At 40.3% G+C, this 22,411-nt stretch overlaps 1 protein-coding gene across 1 annotated transcript in view; it reads right to left on the reverse strand.

Moving 5' to 3' along the window:
• Positions 1-12,262: 12,262 nt before the first annotated feature.
• The window catches only part of LOC140947800 (dynein axonemal heavy chain 12-like), a 118,150-nt gene continuing 108,001 nt past the window's right edge, over positions 12,263-22,411 (reverse strand). The window contains exons 80-92 of the mRNA XM_073396996.1: positions 22,104-22,241; positions 21,794-21,891; positions 21,333-21,468; positions 21,176-21,259; positions 20,863-20,967; positions 20,615-20,718; positions 18,790-18,901; positions 17,414-17,506; positions 16,418-16,477; positions 15,914-15,991; positions 15,358-15,449; positions 15,208-15,275; positions 12,263-12,974 (exon numbers count right to left, since the gene is read on the reverse strand). Coding sequence (XP_073253097.1) covers positions 12,784-12,974; positions 15,208-15,275; positions 15,358-15,449; positions 15,914-15,991; positions 16,418-16,477; positions 17,414-17,506; positions 18,790-18,901; positions 20,615-20,718; positions 20,863-20,967; positions 21,176-21,259; positions 21,333-21,468; positions 21,794-21,891; positions 22,104-22,241 — 1,359 coding nt within the window. The 3' untranslated portion in view covers positions 12,263-12,783. The remainder of the gene's footprint in view (positions 12,975-15,207; positions 15,276-15,357; positions 15,450-15,913; positions 15,992-16,417; positions 16,478-17,413; positions 17,507-18,789; positions 18,902-20,614; positions 20,719-20,862; positions 20,968-21,175; positions 21,260-21,332; positions 21,469-21,793; positions 21,892-22,103; positions 22,242-22,411) is intronic.

Here is a 22,411-nt window from a genome sequence, read left to right on the forward strand (position 1 = left end):
CCTTCCACTCTAACTCAATAAGCGTCCACAACCAAAACCCACCGCCACTTCCCCCTCCCACCCAACAAAATGAATAACTACTGATTACAGACTTCCCCGAAGACGGAGTTTCCTTCAGAGTATTTTACGGAAACTTGATTTGTTACATCTTTGCGTTTTGTCAGTACCTTTTTTTTTATTTGTTGCAAACATACTTCCATAAGGCAGCATGTTAAACAGTAGCGACCCCAAAGTGTTATTTATTAGGTTGTATGTGGTCTTGAGCTTTCAGACAGTTTTATATCCGTCATGATAATCCGGAACTTGCATCAAGCTTTGTGAAGTACTTCAGTTGCATTTGCTAGTTTTAAATTTCCCAACGTGAGGTCCACAGATGAAAGGCGGTGATCGATTCGCGCGCCAAACACACTACTAAGTGAGCTTACTTTAGTCCCAACATACTCTGACTTAACCTGATATGGCGTAGGGGTTACTTCCATAGGAACGCACCAATCGGTTTAGGGGTCCTCTGGCGATATCACTCCGCATTTTAACATTCTTGCTATTGAATACTTGGTTTCGTCATACTGTGGGATAGGGACCTTTCTTGGCACCGTCAGTGCAAAATGGTTATGCATCATCGTTTAGTTTCATAGTATACTCTTCTTCCACCGTTCCCAGTCCGTCGAACAGCTGCGGATAGCCACGCATCACTTTTGCTTTGTAATCATCAGTCGTCAGTTCAAAAAATCGTTATGTATGGCTACATTTCTACGACACATACAGTTTCCTTTATCGAATTTAGATTGTAAGTGACAGTAACCGAGAATTCTCCCTTGCAGTTCATCCTGTTATTGCAAGGACCCCGAAGCACTTTATCAGTAGTCTTTGGCTCCAGGCTACATCTGAAGATCAAGGAAGGTATAGTATGGGACTACAGTGACCTACAGTTGCATCTGCACCACTATCAAGTTTGAAGTTAAATGGGGTCTTGTGCACAAGAACGGTTGCAATCCATGGTGACTTTGTATGGTTACTTAAACTTCACCAACATTCGTAATTTCCATAACATCCAAGATTCTTCTTCTTCAGCAACTTCAAATAATTTTCCTGGTTTTGAACTTTAACAAGCCTGAAAATGTCCAAAGTACCTTTGGCACTTTTAATCAGGATTTTTCTCTTTGGAGCTGTCAGAAGGTTTCTCTTAAGAGCTTGTCTTGCGATTTCTATGTGAAGTTTCCTTTCTTTCTCCGCGATGTCCCTTTCGTGTCAACGTGCGCCGGTGTATGTAGTCTAGCCTGAATTTCAGACGTCCCTTCGAGTCACGTATTCCTCTCAGGGACGTCTGAATCGACGAGCCGTTAATGCCGTCAAGTGACGTCATTACTTAAAAACCGGGAAGGGATTGTGATTGGTTCATTGGCCATTTTCACATCTCCCACAGTACACCTTTTTTGCCCCCCCCCCCCCCCCCCCCAAAAAAAAGTTTGCATACACATTGTCTTTTATTTCTCTTTGGACCACTGTACAAAAGAAAGGTTATGCAAAATTTTGGAGGACAAAAAAAAATATTATGGGAGCTGTGCAAATGGCGAATTGTCCAAACATTCGCACAATTATGAATAATTATGAGAAAACTTTGTGCGACTGTCGTTTTGATATTAAGCGGATCGCATGCTTTGAGTTCAAAATCTCGACAATCTTTATTGTAAACAGCAAAATAACCCTTGTCTTCGAAACTACGACTTCTTAAATTGAACTACAAATAATGAATCAATACGAAAAGTCGACAGGTTTTCATTAAGAGCCGCTTTGTAGTTTTGTCAGTAGTTTCAGTCGTTTATTGGAAGCATCAGTGATCGATTTTTGTGTGATTTATAACAAGCTTTTGTCGAGCTAACAAATTTTCGAACTTGTAATGATTCTTGTTTTCTTCTTTGTATCTTTGTGGCTGTGTGTGTTCGGGTGTCTGTTGGAGGGGCCAATAAGGTTGGAATATGACATTGCTTAAGGTCAAACAAGGGCACTCTGAGACCGCCATCTTGATTCTTCACAATTTTTTTGTCTTTTATTACGGCTAAAGGTGTTAAGAAGCATATCATTAAGATTTCTTCATGATACAAATGCTGAGTACAGTGATGCAGGCTGTTCAAGGGTTCATATTTAGCGTAGGTGCTGTTTCAAGACATTTCCGACCTAATTCGGCTATCGCGAAGGGTACAACGCACGTATTTCATAATTTATGAGTTCTGTTTCACCTGCTTCAAGGTGGAGTATAAAAGATCATATATTTTTTCAAAGTTCTTCCAATGCAACAATAATTGAATTTAAGATATGGACTTTAATTCGGGAGTATGCCGCCTATAAATTGTGGTTTTAGAAGTTTGAAAGGCAGCCTTTTTTTTAAAGCTGTACCGACTAATTTAATCCAGCAAACAAGCTTTATTCTCTGGCTTATTAAGTTCAACAGACCTGAGTTAAAATCGCTTGAGCAAATTTTCTAGTAAACAATTTGCGCTCTTTAACCATAACGTACGAATTGTAAAAGGAACAAAGTCTAACATCTTCACGTGTAAATTGTGTGCATGATTTATTTTTATAATTCTGCTTACTGGATTACTGTGCGATAACTCGAATTCCCTAACGTACGAGCCACCAAAGGTGCAAAGTCCTACACTTTCATAAATTGTGACCCTCCACAGGATTTTAATGCTAAAGGTGAAAGCACGCGCACGACACGCTTTCACTTTAAAACAAAAGAATTTATTGTAACACGCTTTAGCACGCTTGCAATCTTGCCTCATTAGCAATTTCTTTTGTTTCAGAGGACACGCTTGAGACAATTAAGCGTGAGCAAGTCGAACAAAAGAGCGTGTTAAAGTTTTCAAACAAAAGCTCCGTGCGAAAAAGCACAACACGCTTTCAGTGTGCGCAAAAGCACGCAAGGCGTGTTATCTATAAGCTAAATAAATTTCCTCTACAAAAAGGAACCGTAAATGATTATATGAACGGCACCCTTTTTGGTAACTATCGAGAAAGAAAAAGTTATACCTCAGCGATCGCAGCGATAGTATCTGATTGAAAAAACGTTGTCGCTTGAAAAGTATAAACAGTGAACGGTGTGACCTACTGGATTTATGGGTAGAACTATATTAGCATTGCAAAATCAAAGTTCTTTCCAGAAATTTTTACTGACGAAGCTGTGCAAAGGTTATCTTAACTTTCCTTAATTTAAAACACATTTGCAATTTTCTCAGAAACAGTGATCTTTCGAACTTAAGACACTTTCTTGCCGATCGCAGCACTCGCGATCAAATATAATAGAAATCATCAAGTGCCAGGATCACTAAATTGTATTTATTTTTTAGCGATTTCAAGGATCGTAGTGATCAACTGAAAACCAGCCTGCTTTTCTAGATGTACCAAAATTCCAAAACGTTTCCAACGTTGCTTAATTGATCCGGCCGACAATAACACAAAAAGCGAAACATCAGTTAATTAATGACTGTTTCAACGCTTTTTGAATAGTAAGTAAAAAATGTATTTTTTAACAGAATTCCGAAATTGTATGGTGCTTTTTCGTTTGATTCTTTGTTTTTGCCGCGATAATACAGCGTGTTTAGAGTACTAAAGCTCGATCCGAGAATTAAATCTCTGTCAGTCACACACTGAGAAAAGAGAAAAAGAACTAAATTAAAAGCAGACCGCGTGAAATTCTTAAAGGCAATCATTTGTTCCATAAAGTTCGGTCATTGAATTAATTCATCGAGCTCGATCTAAAGGGGTGACGGTCAAGCTACTCGAAAGTGATGTCGTTTGAAGTTATGACGTCCAAAACCTGACAATATGAGTTTTGTCGCCCAAAATTCAAAGAAAAGTCGCCCGCAATCCTCCCTCATTCTACAGTGTTTTTAGTTTACAGATTCTTGTTTTTTTCGTCCTGTGAAGAACGAGATATAGTAGACGTTTACAGCGCTTGATTCGTCTTAGCATAGCGTAACGAGATATCTTCACATAAATTATGATTGATAGCGCTTCGAAATTACAAGGGCTTCAGCATTATTTTCCCGAAAAATTTAGCTTCCAATTGAAAGTTTTAGGAAAGTGAGAATTTTATCATATTTTCGGTTCCGAAAATTTTAGGATTCCTTAATTCTCTACGAAAAATAGCGTAACTGGGGAATGAAATGGAAAAAATTAAACTTCAGAAAATCGTAAGGAATTTATTAGATAACCTTCGAAAATTGTACATGCATGGAACGGTCATCTAGAAATGTTTAGCCTTCCTCAACCTATAAAAAATTGTAGGCAGTTTTTGTTTCTCCGATTTAATTACCTTCGTTCGTCTCAGCATGGCTTAAAGAAATATATTAAACTAATTTATTCAACTTCATTTCTCTGTGCATTACTGCTAATAAATATTCCGGTGGCATAACTATAATTTTCAGGCGACATAACTTCAGTCCCTCGCATGCGATAGCAGGTCTCTTTGCGATTCCGGTCAACAGCCGACAGCCGGAGGAATTGGTTTACACTGATCTCGCGTTCATCCCAGGCTAGACCACCATTAAGTCGTGATTTTCAAATGGCCACGGTTACTATCGAATTCCAAAACAGTCTCAATTGGTATATTTGATTCACTTCGACCAATTATCAATGCTGATTAAATCCGCTGAAAACCCAAGCCGTTTTTATCATCTTAGCGGTTTTAGTAATCAAGCGTGTTCAGCGTGTCTTACCCTAATTGCACGCTAACCGTGCTATAATTCGCACACTTACCGTGACATGTGGCACGCTACAAAAAAACAAAAGGTGTAGCGGGTTAAATTTGCCAAAACAAAGGCAAGTGTGTCCGTCTTTGTTTTTTCAATTTAATATGCGCATATCCGTGATCTACGGCACGCTAAGCGTGTCGTGCAAGCGTGTCGTGCGCGTGCTTTCACCTTTAGCATCAAATTCCTGTGGAGGGTCACAATTGTGTGACTGTATATCTCATGCAGACAGACTTTTCACAGTAGTAATAGAAGAAGACCTCTTGTAGTTTTGTAACAAGTGCCTTAAGTAAAGGCTCTTTTCTTCTAATTATTATTATTATTATTATTATTATTATAAATAGAAATTTGTCCCGCGCAGTTTCTATGAAAATATTTAACTGCGCCTTACATAAGAAATTAGTTAAATAAGAAAGTTTTAAGTCTATTTCTAAACGTATTTAGACTAGAAATAGACCGCATCGTAGATGGAAGAAGGTTCCAAAGTCGGGGGGCGACACAACTAAACGACCTATCCCGTAAGGTGATCTTAGTTCTGTCTTTTGGTGATGCTAATAAAATACCAGAGTCATGATTGTGCCTTAAATCGTACTTAGACGGAGGCAGGACAGATATTAACTGGCGCAAATAATCAGGTGCCATATCGTGCAAAACTTTAAAAGTAAGGAGTAATATTTTGTATTCAATACGGTAGCAAACAGGTAACCAAAGTAGCTCGCGAAGCAGAGGCGTGATATGGTTCGACTTTGGGGCGCAATAAATTAAGCGAGCACTAGCATTCAGAACACGCTGCAACTTAGCTGATATTCTGGCAAACCACACAATAGGCTGATATATAGATTTAGCCAGGGCTAAAAGCGAAGCTCTCGATAATATTTACAGTTTGTTAAAACAAAATATAAAATTGTGTAATGCTAAGCGGCTAAGGCATGCAACGCTGGCAAAAGTTGAAAAACAACAATAGATCTAATTAGCAAAAGCAACTTGCAGCACAATTTTTTTAAGCCTCCCACGCAGGCGTTTTTAGGTGAAAAACGAGCTCCCCTAAAAACGCCCGCGTGGGAGGCTAACTTTTTTTGTACATTTCTTTGAGTTTGTTTTGCACGACTACAACGTGAAAGTTCCAGAAACTTCTTAGTTACAAGTTTTATGGAGGAAAGGTCGTAGGTATTTCCGTTCACCTTTTTTCACTGCCACCCATTTTCACCTTGCATTGGTGGCCGCTAGCATTTCCCATTTTGTCACCGCCGCTACAAAATTTTCATGTTGTTCTTCCAACAAAAAAATGTCTCGCTTGTTTTTTATCTTTCGCACTAAATCGCTGTCGCCCTTTTTCTCGTTGAGCTTGGCTGGCGTGCCGCCCACATTCTCTTTTTCTCTGTCTTTCTCTTGCTCCATATTCCAAATTTGTGGACATGACAATTTATCTAAGCTTAGTACGTTAGACAACACGGATGCAGAAACAATTACCGCTTTCCGTTTTCGTCTTCATTGACTCTTTTGTTGTCTCTGCTTTACAAGACGCCGGTGGCTATGCGATTTCCCGCCAATTTAACCTCGAGTTGCATTTGGGTTACCATACCTATTGATTGAGTTGTTTTACATTCGTATGCCTGTGGTGCGGACGGACGGTCTCTCGGGCGGGAGGGCGGGCGGTCGGTGTACGGTCACGTGACTACCAAATTTTCTCGGATGGGTAGATTACTTTATTTTCTTACCAATGGTCCTTCGCTGGCGCGCTTCGCGCGCGAAAGCTCCGCTATTACAGTAGTCTACTCTACTAGTAACAAAGGCTTGAACTAGAGACTCAGTAATGCTTCTAGATAAGTATTTCCTAACATGTCTGATATTACAGAGATAGTAAACTGGCTGCTGCATGTCTTATATCACAGCGGTTTTCCAGGTGTCAGCAAAATATCCAGTCTGCAAGGACAGGTTGACCGTATTAGTAATGGCAAGAAGGAGTGAGTCTAAACATGCAGATAATAAGAAGGCAGGCATTGGGTCCAAGATGCAAGATTTGTTCTTTCCCGGTGTAATCATATGACGAACTGTCTCAGTCGTCTGGCATTTGAAGTCGGAAAATACATATCACCAGATTCAGATTCCAGGTTGGGTACGGGTGTTGACAGCAGAGGATGTGATGGAGAAATCTCGTCCACCTGATATTGGCAATCTTGGCAATAAAAAACTGAGCCATGTCGTTTGCACACAGTGAAACATCAGAATGTGGGGGAAGAGATCGATCTTTCTTCATATACAATAAACTCTTACTTGCTGCGAACAGCCTCCTCTGGTCTGTGCTGTTATCCTCAATAAACTGATTACAGTAAACACGGCGTGCATCATTCATCAAATTCACCACGAGATTTATCAGCAAGATAATCTTGTAGCTCTCCACGTCTTTTCAGCCTGTCGTCTCAAGCATCTGACATTCCTAATATCTTCATTGAACCACACAACAAGAGGCCTGACATAAATGTCGCGAGTTAAAACAGGTGCATACATAACCAGCAGAAATCGTAACGACTCATCATAAGTCGTTAGGTGGATCATGATAAAGCTGAAAAGAAAGAATGGCCTTAGTAAATTGGTTGGGATCAATTGATTTAACTTTCCTGAACTGCACATGCGTGACATTAGCTTGAGGTTTTAAGAAGCAATAACTTATAACACTTTTCGAATCAAGTCGTCAGACTTAAAGACTCTTTCATTAAGTAGAATCGCACGTGACAACCTCGTGAATAATCAACACGCACTGTATACGCCAGGGGGCGATTTGTGCCAGAACAAAAAAAGAGTCCTTTTTTTTAAAAAAAGCTCGGACATTTCCTTTGGAAGTCCGAGCAACAAATGTCATGTCTTATAAATATAGTTTGTGCCACGAATCTGAAATAATACCCCAATAAACATGATAGTTCCGTCTGTGGTGCAGGCACAAAAGTCTATCGGCTAAGAATCGTTGATGGAGGGTTGGGGATGAGGAGGGCACTCTTTCGAGCTTTACAGGTCTCTTTCATGCTTGTACTGACCGAACAGATGTTAGACTGTCAGGCTAGCAGAAGGTCAAACCTATTCAGTTGGACGTCCTCATTAACAACGGTTTCAAGCAAAGAACAACTAGATTACTTCCACTGAACTGATATTCAGTTTCTCAAATAGACTCGATCATTTCACCTACCCCTGGTTTTTCTTAGGATGTACTTGACCAAGTATTGTTTATTTAATTAACACTTGTTATCTTGGATGACTTCATCCCGAAATGCTGGCTACTTATATGGTCGTCCGAATGTTTCAATATTCACTAAAATCCATTCGCTGTCTCTAAAACTTATTCGCTGTCGCTAGAACTCATTTGCTGTCGCTAAAAACTCATTCCCTGTTGCTAAAATCCATTCGCTGTCCTTAAAACTAAATTCACCATCGCTAAAACTCATTCGGCCTAGCTAAAATCCATTCGCTGTCTGTAAAATCCATTCGCTGTCCCTAAAACTGATTCGCTGTTGCTAAAATCTATTCGCTGTCGCTAAATCTCATTCGCAATCGCCAAAAACCATTCGCCGTCCCTATAATTAATTTGCTATCGCTAAAATCCATTCGTTGTCGCTAAAACTGATTCGCTGTTGCTAAAATCCATTTGCTATCGCTAAAACTCATTCGCTGGAAAAATAAAAATAACCCGTCTAGGCTTTCGTACAACCAAAGAAGCTGCTTTATTCGTGTTGATCAATGATTTTATTTATAGACATTTTAATGAAATCAACTCTTGATGAAATTCATAAATCTTTTGTCCATCAACAATTCAGCTAACGGTTACGGTGATTACTTTCCTTGCTTGCTGTATTTCTTTAACTGAACAGTTCAGTTTTTCTTTCAGCTATTTAATTCAGCAGTAATCCTTTTTTCGTTTCTTTTTTTTATCTACGACAGCTAGCTACAGCTATTTTGTCACTATATGACCTATACTCCTTCTACTCGTATCCTTCTTTTGGGTCATCTTCTCCTCTCGACGAATTATTTACAGGGGCACCCAATGGATCTGTTCCTCAAAATGTCTTTTCTCGGCTTGAAGCGAATTTTCGCTGGGCCAGGAGATTTGGAAACAATGCCATGTCCTTGAAAGGAACGTGTTGCTGGGAAATATCTGAGGGGATTCAGAAAGAAAAAAAAAACTGCTCAATTGTCCCGTCCCCCGAACAAGTGTTCTCGATGAAACCTCTCACCAAGAGAATGGATTTCACGTCGAATCCGCGCCTATTACCAGCACTCCCCGCCTCGCGGTGGTTTCAGTATAGCTAGGTAGCTAATCACACCGCAGTTTATTCATGAGATTCAGAGAATAATAAAGTCTCTTCAATTAATTTTTAAGAAAAAAATCCGAATAGCGTGAGTGTGAAACTCGGGGCGTAGAGTCTGTGGCGAATTACCTATACACCACTTGGCCGACAAGCAATGGTTTGATTTGAACCTATATAGCAACAACTCCCAACAACCCTAAACGTAAATAGAAGCTGAACGTTTCGAGTCAGTGCTTAACCCTAATCACTATTTTCAGGGCTTATCCTCTCTTGCCAGAGATTAACCCTAATCAGTACTGCTTATAACCCTGTGCTCGAAACCGAAGTGATTAGTAATACTACGTAGCAATTGTGTAAACTTCTTGAGGTGTCCGAGGGGAGGGGGATTTAAGCCGATGGGATGTAATGCTAACGGCCTGATAGGTTCTAAGAAGTAAAAAATAAAACAAGCCAAGGGGAAATAAGGCGCGCGATCTGGAGAAGGCACCTTTCACTCCCAGTGCCTTGGACTGGGCTAATGGCGACTCGGCGGTTTGTTTAGAGAGAATGTATGAGAACCGCTAAAATTGGACCTGATCTCAGCTGGTTACTCTCGCTGCTCAGATTTGTTTTGTCTTTGTGTGAAAAAAGCGAGGCGGTTCCTCCAGGGTTTTTTAACTTCCTTGTATCCGTTGAAGAATTACTTAGCGACAACAAATGGATTTTAGCGATAGCAAATAATTATAGGGACAGCGAATGGTTCTTGGCGATTGCGAATAAGTTTTAGCGACAGCGAATATATTTTCGCAAGAGCGAATGAGTTTTAGCGACAGCGAATGGATGTTACCGACAGCGAATGGATTTTAGAGATGGCGAATGAGTTTTCGCGACAGCGAATGAATTTTACCTAGAGCGAATGAGTTTTAGCGATACCGAATGAGTTTTAGCGAAAGCGAATGGATCTTAGCGATAGCGAATTAGTTTGAGGGACAGTGAATGGATTTTAGCGATCGCGATCGAATAAGTTTTTAGCGACAGCGAATGAGTTTTAGCGAATTAGGGACCTTAAGCAAGGACGACGACGACGGCAGTGAAAACGTCGCTAAAAAAAATGAATTTGCGTTCTTTCAAACTTAACCTCGTCTATTTGCCCCCGCTCAATACGTCAAATGCAGGCTACTTTTCCTGGAGTTGAATTCTTAAGGATTTTACTCAGGTTCAAAAAGAGGAAGGAAAATTCGTCGTCGTATGTCCACGTCCTCCTTAAAACGTCAAATTAGAAGGTTTCACGTCGTAGTCGTGCAGTGGACGTCAAAGAAATGTACTAAAAAGCGTGATCATTAAACCTATTGTTCTTTTGAAGTCGTCGTTGTGGTCGTCCTCATAGTTGCTTAAGCTCCCTTTACTGAAACATCTAGACGACCATATACTTAAGCTGGGTGGAATTTTTTGTTTTTCAATTTGCTACCACGTGTATTGACTCATCTCCCAGAAAGCTATTATGATTTCTTTTTTTGTGACATGTCTTTAAATACCGTACTCAGTTTTCAACGGTCGGCGTTTTATGAGACTGGGTTCCTCAAGGCGTACGCCCAAGCCAAAGAGCCAGCTTCGGGGGAGACAGTTGTTGGGTTCTGGCGATTACCACTGATACAGCACACTACGTTTTTTTAACGAGATCCGGCATTGAAGTTTTTGCAACTCTTAACGCTACTGTAATTATTATCACAATGTTGATCCATGAACGAAAGAACAAGTAACCACAAAGGAAGGTCGCCTACAAATTAAAACACCTCTTATTCTTACCTATTCATAATAATTACAAAAAGGATTATCAGAGGACTTAGAGCTTATAGGATAAAGGCCAAGCATTTTTGCGCTTTCAGATTTTTGGCCTTTTTGTTTCCAAGAGTCCTTTTGTTTCTGAGTGACAGAAATATGCTCCAAAAGATCACTGTTTATTCTAAAAGGACTATACAAATAGACAAACAGACAACTGATAACTTTTTAATAAAAAACGCTAATTCCTAAGTCGTGTAATCGTAGTGAGTCTAATCAGATATCTAGTTAAGTCACTTCAGGTAAACGATCAAGAGTTGTTGCCAAGGGATGTCTTTGGAACTGACCCAAATCCGATCATCGTAAGCCCGTCGAATATTAAGAAGGAAAAAACATGAACAACGAGCTTAAAGACCCACTTGAAAAAGTTAGCAACTCACTCCGGCGAGCTGTGAGTATCAACAAAAGTAAAGAGACTGATCTACGAACTACAATGAACACGATACAACGAGAATGTAGGAGAAGCTTTAATACGTGGTCCTTAAAACAAGAAAAATTCCTTCGAGCCAAACAGAACCTTGTACCAGCCATGCAACTAGATCAAGCTTTTCAGACAAAAAACGTCAGAAACGATGACACAACACAAACCAAACCACGTGAAAGACGCATCACTTTGGTGCGAGCTGTTGCACCAGTCAGCTTAGCAGACGCTAATAGGAGTAGGTCTCCTGCAGACCTTGTACTTCCGAGCATTACAGCACCTAACAAGACTGACGGTAGACGAAAGAAAATATCCACATCGGGGTTGTTGCCACCAGTAATAACCTTAGCAAACACTAGTCAATTCTTTCAAGAAAACAAACGGACACGACGAATAAGCGATCACAGACAGCCGCTTACTAGTTTTACTACCAATGAACGCGGATACAAACACAACCTCTCAAGTAGAAAGGTTAAAAAGATGGGCAAAGTTGTTGATTTGACGACTAACAAGAAGCTCCTTGACCACTCTAACGTTCATCACCAAGCAACAGATTCAGAGACTAACGAGGAGAAAAGCTCTAAACAAGTCATGCCAGGTATAATGGAAGAGACAGGATACACCCGCCATCAAGAACACAGTCTAATTAGTGGTAACCTGCTTCCTGATATTACGCCAACAGACAACACAAACCAGCGAGCCAAAGAACAGTGGAAGAAAGTACGAGAGTCACTGACAAAAATCACAGGAAAAAAGAAAAAAACTGACATTAACAAACTATCCATGATAGAGCTTACGAAACTATACGAGGAGATTCGCGAATGCAGATATCTCCGAGTAGGAAATCATTCAAGCTTTACAGCTGAGCACCCAGATCACACAAGCAGAACATGCAAATGTTTAGCGTGTACTGTTAAAGACAAAAATAAACTGAAGAATCATTTAAGCGCACCAGAGTAAATACAGCAATCAAATCATTTCACTTTCAAGTTTATTATCAGACTGTGATGTTATGACACTCTTCTTTTTAAAAACATAAATGGTATTAAGTTCAATTGTATTGCCCCAAAAGAAAAACAGGTACAAAACATGTAGCAATTTTGTTCAATATGATTATTTGCATATCTGAATGCCTCCCTCATAGAATCAACAAAGAAGGGTGGTGTACGAAAGATTGCTTGACTGCTTAATAGAAGTACAATGATGAACGAAACCTTAAACTTACGTTCAAACAGCTTTATTTCTTTTACTATGCAACACAATATTTACAACCCTAAAACTGTAAGTGTACATACAATGGTCACAGAAATAAATGAATCACTATTTACAGAACACTCTATTCAGTGTAAGAACTTAGGATGTCAAAAGAAGAGTGGAGTTTCTTCGACGCCCTGCGGTCTAACGGGGCAGGCAGTCACCGCAGGGTCTAGTACAAGAAAAGAACAGAATTAAAACACCAATGCAGCTCCTGTATCTAACGGGGTAAGTAGGCTGATTAGTCGTCAAGCTGGCAGAGCAGTGCCACGCCTCTTTTTATCCAATGGTTTTGTGGTTTGTCAGTAGGCAGCATGACGGGCATCACGTAATTGGTTGAGTGGCCTGTAGTGGACAGAGTTCCTCGTCTCTCACTTGTCTTGTAAACTGGACATTTGTACTCTTGATTATCTTTAAACTCAGAAATTTTTCCTGCCAACAAAAAATAAAGGAATTATGACATCGCCAAATTTGTGCACATACACACACGTACGGTATGCCCACATAAGCCGTAACATTGTCCAGTTTGGCCTTCAATGGCAATGGGTAATCTGGCGATTTTGTCAAAGATAGACGAGTAACTACGACAACACAGCGTTGTCTCCTTGTGTTTTTCTGTTAATATATAACCTCCGGATAAAGCCCCTTATCTTGACAAAGAAATCATTTAACAAATTAAAAACAATAACAAAGAATTAGCGGGTGTTAACATAATACACCGGTGGAGAAACTCAGTGAAATTTAATGCTGTTGACCGAGAAACATTCCGACGCGAAACTTAACGCTTATTGCCCCGCAGGAGGCACTCAAGTGACTCGTGCGTATATTAAGGAAAGTACTTACAGTTGAAATATACAGTCAGTATGCCAGAAAAAATCTCGATTTGCCTGAACAGGGACCGCGAGGAATTGGTAGGAGGTAATGATGACGTTTCTATTGTTTGCGCCCGCAAGTACGAAATGGTTAGGATGACGTAAAGACAGAAAATCCCGAGGGACCGCCTAGGTAGATTTTGTGACATTTATTGTACAGACATACTTTCATACTCTTTTGCGTTACGTGTTATCAGTGACATTCTGTGGAGCAGTTGCTTTAAAAGTTATGGACCAAAAGACACTCGTTAAGCGCAGATGAAGTTATAAGGTTCGTATAACTGTGTATATATAAACACTTGGAGAGTTTGCCAGACACGAGTTCACAAATCTTTGATTGGAAACCTTGCCAGACACTCTTTCTCTCTCTCTGCCCGGGAGAAGACTCAGCCCCAAACAAACGAGACGAATGAACAACGGCTAGCTTATCACTAGCAGAACGATGGACGACTACAGAAATTCGCCGACAATCAAATTCTGTGCTGACTTATTAGGCCGCTCACAGATGTCCTTCCGCTATAACGTTTAAAATAAGACTAGAATGCGCGAGCGTGAATTGATCAAACGTCCTTTTAATTTCTAAGGCTTACTTTCCGGCAAATAAAATGAACTGAATGTAAAAAGTGAAAGAGAAATAGCGAAAAATTCAACTTCTAATGTAATGTTTCTTATGGTTTAGAATAAACTATTCTCGGAACTGAGAAATCAAAACTGAGAAATCAAAGCTGTGTACAGTCGAACTAAAACTGTGCATGAACCTTGCGTTTCCTGTATTTATCTCACCTATTGTGTGGAATATGTATGAAAATCTTCATTATGAATCGATCTATTTCAATAAGCTACACAACGAGCAAGAATACTGTTGACCGACAATATACAGCGCGGGGGCAGCTGTAGTGTCAACTATTAATAGTGGATAAGTTTATACTGAGAAGATTTGTTGTCTCATTGTTTAAAACGCTTTTCCGCGATCAAATTAAAAACTGGACCCAGAAATGTTATTGGTTTGAAATATAAGGATTAATTGATCTTTGAAAGCAAGTGAAATGTTCCATTTTTTGCATGAATAATGGTGTTATGTTGTGCTTTTTGAATAAATCCAGCTTGGTCAAGAACTTCAATCTGTCTTCAGTTTTGCCAGTCGATCCCGTGACATACATTATGACAAACATAACTTTTTTTGTCAAAATCTGCATTTATTGCCAGGCATGAAACCCGTAACTTCAAGCTCCCCTGATATATATTTGGCGATTATGCGAATGTCATGATATAGTGCTAGAGCGAACATCAAAATCAGTCATGCTGGGCATGCCAAACACAACTGGCTTCATGATCGGCATGCCCGGCATGACAAAGCGGACGAGCAAACATCAGCCCGGCGAGAGATCTGGGACCTAAATTTTGGGCTGCGAGGGCAGATGTTATTTCTAAGTACCTGTCCGATGTTCCGTTGAATTTTGTCATGCCTAAATATATGAAATTTCGCCTCCCTCGTTAATCCTCAGACAGAATGCAATTTTTACGCTCGCTAGGCATGTTCAATTTAAAATCATGGCCATACCCTCATTCAAAACAAAATGCTATCAAATTTTAGTTTCTAAGCCGTTCTGGGGCCGAGATTTGGTGTCCGTTGTCCGTATTAGAGGGAGTCCGTGTTATAGTTATAGAGGTTTTTTTTTTTAAAAGAAAATGTATGTGATTTTTTTCTGGACATTGCAAACTGTCCGCAACTGTCCGCAATAGAGAGGTTGGACTGTACAAATGGTTCAGCATTATACAAAGAACAACAATACCTGGCTTAACCCAAATGACTGGCATCGTGTCGTGAAGAACTTTTGGTAAAGATTCACCAATCAAACCTCTGTAATGTATAGAAGAGTCGTATAAGATTTAGTAAAGAAACTTAACTTAAAGCATATTGTAAAGTATCAACACTTACTAACCTTTTTCGATCCCACCGGGCACCTTCAAGGAACAAGCCGTGTACATACACGCCATCTTTCGGCGGCTTGTCCGCAGTGTCCCCATGCAGAACCTAGGGAATGTAAATGAACAAACAGACCCAATAATTGTGGATTCAAATTTTCACGTGATATATCGTTGTGTTCTTGAGTCTTGATCGAACGAACGCGACGAAGATCGAGCACTGCGAAGATCGTTTAACGGCCAGTTTGGTAATTTTCTTCTATTTCACGGCTACTGAAAGGATCTGGTGCTGGCCAAGGAGGCCCATCACTGGCAAGCGCGAAGCATTCGTGTATTGCTTCTCTCCTCTGAATGACAGAGTCAAGTGGAGAAATTTTTTTTGAAATCAACAATACGGCATTTACAACAGGCTTAAACCAATGCTATTAACAATTTCTATTTTGTTTGTTCTGGGTAATCAACTCTAAGAATATATCGCAACAGTGGTAAAAGCAAATAAATTTTGGCAATCTGTGCTTTAAAGTCGTGTTACTGTTAAGTTCCATAAGAAGTAAAATGGAAACGATAACTCACCTCGAACTCAAAGCCCAGCAAGTCGATTGGGATGGTGTATTTCCTAGCATAATTCTGCTTAGCACCAGTCAAGAAGGCCTAATTGAAGAAAGAGTAGAAGACGTTAATACCACATTCACACAGCCAAATCATTAAAAAAAAAAAATTAAAACTAAATTGCTTGTTTACCCACGAAGCACATAAGAGTTCATATGAACTCGTTTAAACGTGTCCCTGCGTTCCAGATCGAATTGGAATTTGGAAGTGTTGGTTTTTGAGGAGAGGGGAAAACCGGAATACCTGGAGAAAAACCTCTCGGAGCAAGGGAGAGAACCAACAACTGACTCAACCCACATATGGCGTCGACGCCGGGAGTTGAATCCGGGCCACACTGGTGGGAGGCGAGTGCTCTCACCACTGCGCCACCCTTGCTCCCCAAGAGGTATAAGAGGTAAGAGGTATTCACCGTCAATAACACCACTGGTATCGTTTCACTGTATAATAAAGTAATATAATTAATGTTACCTGTGTGAAGAAGAATCCTGAAATCCAGAACACTACTGGTTTGCCCTTGTCGAACCAATCCTAAAAACGAAAGAAGGTAAACATAATACATTCATGCCTTTCACGGGTGAAGATGAACTCAACAAATTGGCCTGCTCCCTGTATGGCTCTTTATAGATCAGTTGGTAGAGCACTGCAGTCTGCAGGGCTGTCTGTGAGGGCCGGCGGCCTAGGAGCATGACCCGCGGCTACTTTCATAGGTAACAAAAGGAAAACAAAACCAAAGGGACTTCCGAGCTGTTCAATTCCCCGCCTACTAATTGGATATACCCAGCAACTTGAAATCTTAGCGACAGGCCTGACTGCAGAGCTAAGGCAGAGGCCGTGGGTTCGAATCCAGTTGAAGTCCCGAAAGTTTTTTTCGGGTTAATTTGCAATTGCTTAAATTGCAATTACCACTGCGACGATCATATCTTCATTTAAATTTGCAATTCCGCAGTTTACATGATCTTCATACTGCATATATTTAAAAGTTGACTAACGCAACAGCTAATTGCTGTGGAGGTATTTTTGGAAACAACTACCTGTATAAAACTTCACTTACAAAAACTCAGTAATAATTGACAAGGAAAACACAAATGATATTAATGTTTAATTTGTGTCTCAACATCTGACTTTGACACGGTTAAAATTTACGTCCAATTCTTTGGCCCAATTAACCCTGAATCTAAGAAAGGAAGCGCAACAATGAACCGATGTACAGCAGAAGTTTTTGAGGCCGTTAATAAACTCACAGTTTGTCGTTTACCTATGGGAGCGTCACTTTTAGGTTTGCCTTAATCTATATAAATAAGCAGCCTGTAATATTCCAGTCCTAGAAGTACGCAGGATGCTTGAATGTCTCTAGCTCCCACGAGTCTATTGAAGCTCAGTGGTAGAGCCTACTAGACTACTAACCAGAAGGTCACATTACTTCTGTTGGGAGTGACCTCTGACTGAAAAACAACGTCTAATCACCTGTAAAAACTTCAGCCTGGCCAGAAAGTCACTGATATAGCTACCGAGAGGTTTGAGAGATGGATACGATCTCTTCATCCACATTTCAGGTACCTACAAAGAATGGGAAAAACCAATGAGGTACCATCCATTTTCACAACTGTGTTACAGTTGAAGCTCTCCACAACGGTTTCCTTGTGGCCGTTGTGGGAAGGTGGCCGTTACAGGGAGTTAGGGGGTCTATTATGATATCTGTTTTTAAATATTTGTGTTGGGTGTGTGTGGGGAGGGAGGGGGGGGGGGGGGAGCACAATGTTTATTGTGCCAAGTTCAAGGCCACTGTACCCTATAATGATAATCTAATCATAAATAATATGTATAGATAAATACACAATAAAACTTAAATAATGTTTTGAATCAAAAGGCTAACAAGACAATACGAGCAAGGTTCGCAACCTTCGCTATAATGATTCTACATAAGGAAGGACTTTCTCTCGTTTCTCTCTCTTGTATTCGCTGGATAAATATCGCCAAAATTATCGCTAAAATAAAAATGGCAAAATAAAAATGTTCTTAACTTACTCTTTGCCGTTCTAAGTACGCTCTAAAAGAGTTCTTACAAAAGAAGCACTGTATTATTTACATTCAATCTTAAGTGAACTGAAAGACTTGCCGCGATTAATCATCGACGCTCCACACGGATCAGATTTCGTGACAATTCTTAACTATCTCGTCAGTCGCCAAAAAAATGGCCGTTGTCGAGAGGTTATTTTGGCAGTTGGGGACGCGCTTTAGTTGCCATTGCCGTTATAGAGAGGTTTAAACAAGAGTTAATGCATGGACTGTTCACCGGAACAAAATCGTGGCAGTTATAGAGAGGTGGCCGTTGTGGAGGTTGGACTGTACGCCTGATCGAATGACGGTCATTAAATATTTATTTATTTACTTATGAAATTGACCACGATCGTGTTCTTTAGTAAGGCGCACAGTTATATCCGTTCAAACCTTTATACCGCTTCCGCTTTGATCAAGATCTTCAGTGATCGCCGTTTACTCGTTAGTGGATGACAAGGCATACAGTTTCGTAGTAGTCCGGCTTACTCTCAAAAGAGCGTGAGATATGAAACGCACTATGCGCCCAAATTCCGCCGGTACAAACCGTTGCGTGGTAACGAGCTAGGATGATATCAACGCAGTAAGTATCAGTCACGTTTTAAATTCGCTGCAGGCACAACCGAGTTTACAAATTTCTCAGCCCATCGATTATAAGACAAAAGTAATTCTCAGCACTCCACTTTCAGTACTTTTAAAGCGAAAGACGAAACATTTTTTATGTTAAAAGAAACTCTGAATAGTAGTCTGTTTGATATATAATAAAGGCGTGGATGTTTACTTACTTTTCCTACCAGTAAACTACCAGCCAGTGCCTCCAGGTCAGATGACATCACCACCAAGCCCTTGATAGCTTTCTGAAGGTTCTGCAAACTTGTTCTAATTATAGACATCAGCCTGAAAAGCAACAAACAAGAAACCAGTCACAGTTGAACAAGTTAATGCTCTAGTCAGGGCGCACATGTCTCCAACGCCAACACTGTTAAAAAAATAGTCCACAGAGAGGACATGTGCCTACTGGCAATGAATAGTCTGTACTCCAGTAACCAGAAAAGACAGAGAGAGAGAGAGAGAGAGGGGAAGAAAAAAAATCTATTAAATATGGGCGATGCCGGGAGGACTTGAAATAATTTCCCGGCCGGAGCCGGTCTAGTTGTCCGGTCAAATCTATTTTTGCTTGGACACAACCCATTTTTGCCGGACAAATGTCTTTCCTCTAGGATTATCTGATTATACTTTACAGTAAAATACATAAGGGCTATTATAAAAATACTTTACAACACTACACACGCTACTCCTGAATTTGCGGTGAAGACTTTAAAGAGGACAAAGCAATAAGTTTTTCATTCGCAACTCTCGGAAAATGAAAAACCACTGTTACCGCCCCGCCGCGCAGGGCTTCTCTTCTGAAATTTCCCGCGGTCGCAGAACATGTCAGTTCAACATATTTGAGACTTATCTCGGCTAATGGGGCTGTTCTTGCCATTTACTTGCAAATTTATCTTGAAACTTCGTCACTACAACGAGAAAGCGTCCCAAAACTACCGACCAGGTGTTTGTAGATTATTATTGCGAAAAACTGGGCACTGGCCAGTGCATGATATAAAAAGCTTTGCCATTGGCGCATTTCTGAGCTCATTGTTGTTAAAAGGGCAAATGATGATCTCTGATAAGAAAAAACCTTGTGCGAGACAATACCAAGTCCAAAAGAGATCGCAAAGCCAGCGGGCGTTTTGAGCACCAAATCGCCGGTTCTAAAACGCAACATTTATAAGTAGTCGACGTTTCTGTTGTTGTTGTTGTTATTACACAGGCTAACGCTCATCATTTCCACCCCCCGGCAAAAATAGCAAATTTCCCGTTTTGTTTCATTAAAACCGTTCGTGAAATCACCGCAAAACCGATCCCTTTCAAGCGAAATTTGCCCAAAAAATTTCCCCGAAATTGGCTTTTTTTTATAACGATCGTTTTTCCGCGAATTTGTCCCTGAAAATCCCACGAAATTTGACTTTTTTCCGCGACCTATCAGAGGCCCTGTGTTGTGAACGGTTTACGTTATAAAAGTTCTTGATCTGGCCGCCTTTCTCTCCCTCCCCCCCAACTTTTTTCCTTCACGAACTTCAATAATGTCTAATCTTGACCAATCGTATTTAAAAAAACTGTGAACGTCTGAATTTCATTAGAACCATAAAAGAGCGGACAAAATGTTCGGCCATCCAAGGATTTGACCGGACAAAACCTATTTTTGACCGGACATTGTCCGTTGACCGGCCGTTATTTCAAGCCTTGGCCGGTTATCAAAAACTGTCGTTACTTCTTAGCGTTTCAATTTTGTCTGTAACTTCTACTAACTTGTTTCAAATTTATTTCCTTTAATCTAATTATCCTCGAAATGATTTACGAACTTTAATTTTATTAAATTGTTGAGCTTAAAAAAAAGAAAAAAAGAATCTTTTAAATTAGTTGCAAAAAAAAGGGCGATAGCAGGTATCGAACCCTGTACTTTTACCCCAAAGATTACGCGTTAACGCCGTGCGCTACACGAGGAGGACACTAAGCAAGAGAAAAATGAACGACTAAACAGATCAATCAATCAATTAATTCACTTACTTATTAAACCTCTCCATCTCTTGTACGAGCACAGTGTTCATGCTCTCTTCATACGTGACTGGGTATTTTTTCAGTGCTTCCTCCAAGTCATAATTCTTTGGAAGCTAGTTTGAAAAAATAACAGAACCACTTTAGCAGAAAATATAGATTTTTAAATAGAGTGCAAAGATATTTTTGACGTCTCAGACAAACGAGTAAGCTAACTGTAAGACCATCAAACCGTATTTGGAGTATTGAGGTGTATTTACCTTGGACAGAATGTCTTTTGCAATCTCCAACAAAGTGTCGTCAGACCTCTTGCCCGCCCCTCCACTGCCACTCTGAGACTGAGTCAGGAGCACTGAGTCAAACAGCTAGAAATCAAACAAGAAGAAAATTACAGTCATTTCACCTTAAAGGACTCCTACTTAAGACGGACACCAGAGTTGGTGCCTGCCGTTGCACAGTGATATTCTTTGACTTTTCATGTGGCAAACACCAAGGACCGGTGCAAAGGTGGCCGTTTTAGAAGAGTTTACTGTGACAATACACCCTGACTGCACACATCAGTAAGTATGATACCTGTTTAGTCTCCTGCAGTTCCTTGGATATGTCCACATTGTCATGCATACCGAATACTTCGGGTGTCTGGGATAAGGGAAGTTCCTGCAATTAAAATCAAAAGCGTTAATGGCAAGTTAACACAGCACATACCAAGGCTTGCTTACTATTACTGTACCTTGATAAATTCCACGTACTGATCATATTCGCTCTTTGGAGGAGCGTAGTAAGTGCCACTTTGAGAGAACTTGTATTTAGGGTCTTGTACGATGTCTGGACTGTAGAAGTCGGCTAAGATGCTCATCAGGCACCGTCTGAAGTTAAAAAATAATTAGGCGTTCAAACAATCACATAATCACAATGTATGATTAAAGGGAGTATAAGTTTAGCTCGAAAGTAAAGGAAAAGAAAGGAAAGAAGTCATTGTGTCTCGAAGGCGAACTGTAACAGCAACAAATAGCATTACATGGTCTGCGGGATTCGAGCCCAAGAGTCATTAGGAACGAGAGAGTACTCTAGCCCTAAACTTTGCAACGTTTTTCAGCTACAGTACATTTCTTGATTTATAAGTCAAGATATATACTCTCTCAGCTGTAGATAGCTTTAAGAGAAGTTATTTGTTCGATCCTAGGTACAAACCTGTCATTATCGTCTGTAACTCTGCCTCCATAGTTACACTCCCCGGTGAGATAGGTCAGAGCATCGAATGGAATCTCTTCGTACTCATTGATAAACATCTGGAAAGGATATATAAATCAGTCGCTTCGACTCTAGATAAATCGCGCCTAAAGGCTGGTTTACGCGTGCGACGCTATTAGAAAAGCATCATACGCAGACCTTTTCGCGCTGAAAATGTACTTTAGACGTTACGTTACTGTGTCTGTTTATGATGCTTGTCCTTCTGCTTGTGTCTCTGTACATTAACATATCAAGAACTAGTTGTACAAACCTGCAGCTGTCGGACGCTGATTCGTAGATCAGACTCGTTAAAGCCGTAAGGTATGTTCCAACCAAGCGGACCAAATTTACGCCTCTCTTGCACCAGGGCATGGAAGAAACATAGACCAAATAGCAGTTTCTCCCAAATCTGACAAAAAAGCACAATATTAAAATGATGATGATGATGAAGGAGAAGGAGAAGGAGAAGGAGAAGGAGGAGGAGAAGATGATTATGATGATGATGACAAAAACGATCAACGTGAAACAAAAGCTTTCACGCGCGGGAAATTTCAACATTTGCGACAACTTCTCTCCAAT

This window comes from Porites lutea, chromosome 9, assembly GCF_958299795.1.
Source record: "Porites lutea chromosome 9, jaPorLute2.1, whole genome shotgun sequence".
Taxonomy (NCBI): Eukaryota; Metazoa; Cnidaria; class Anthozoa; order Scleractinia; family Poritidae; genus Porites; species Porites lutea.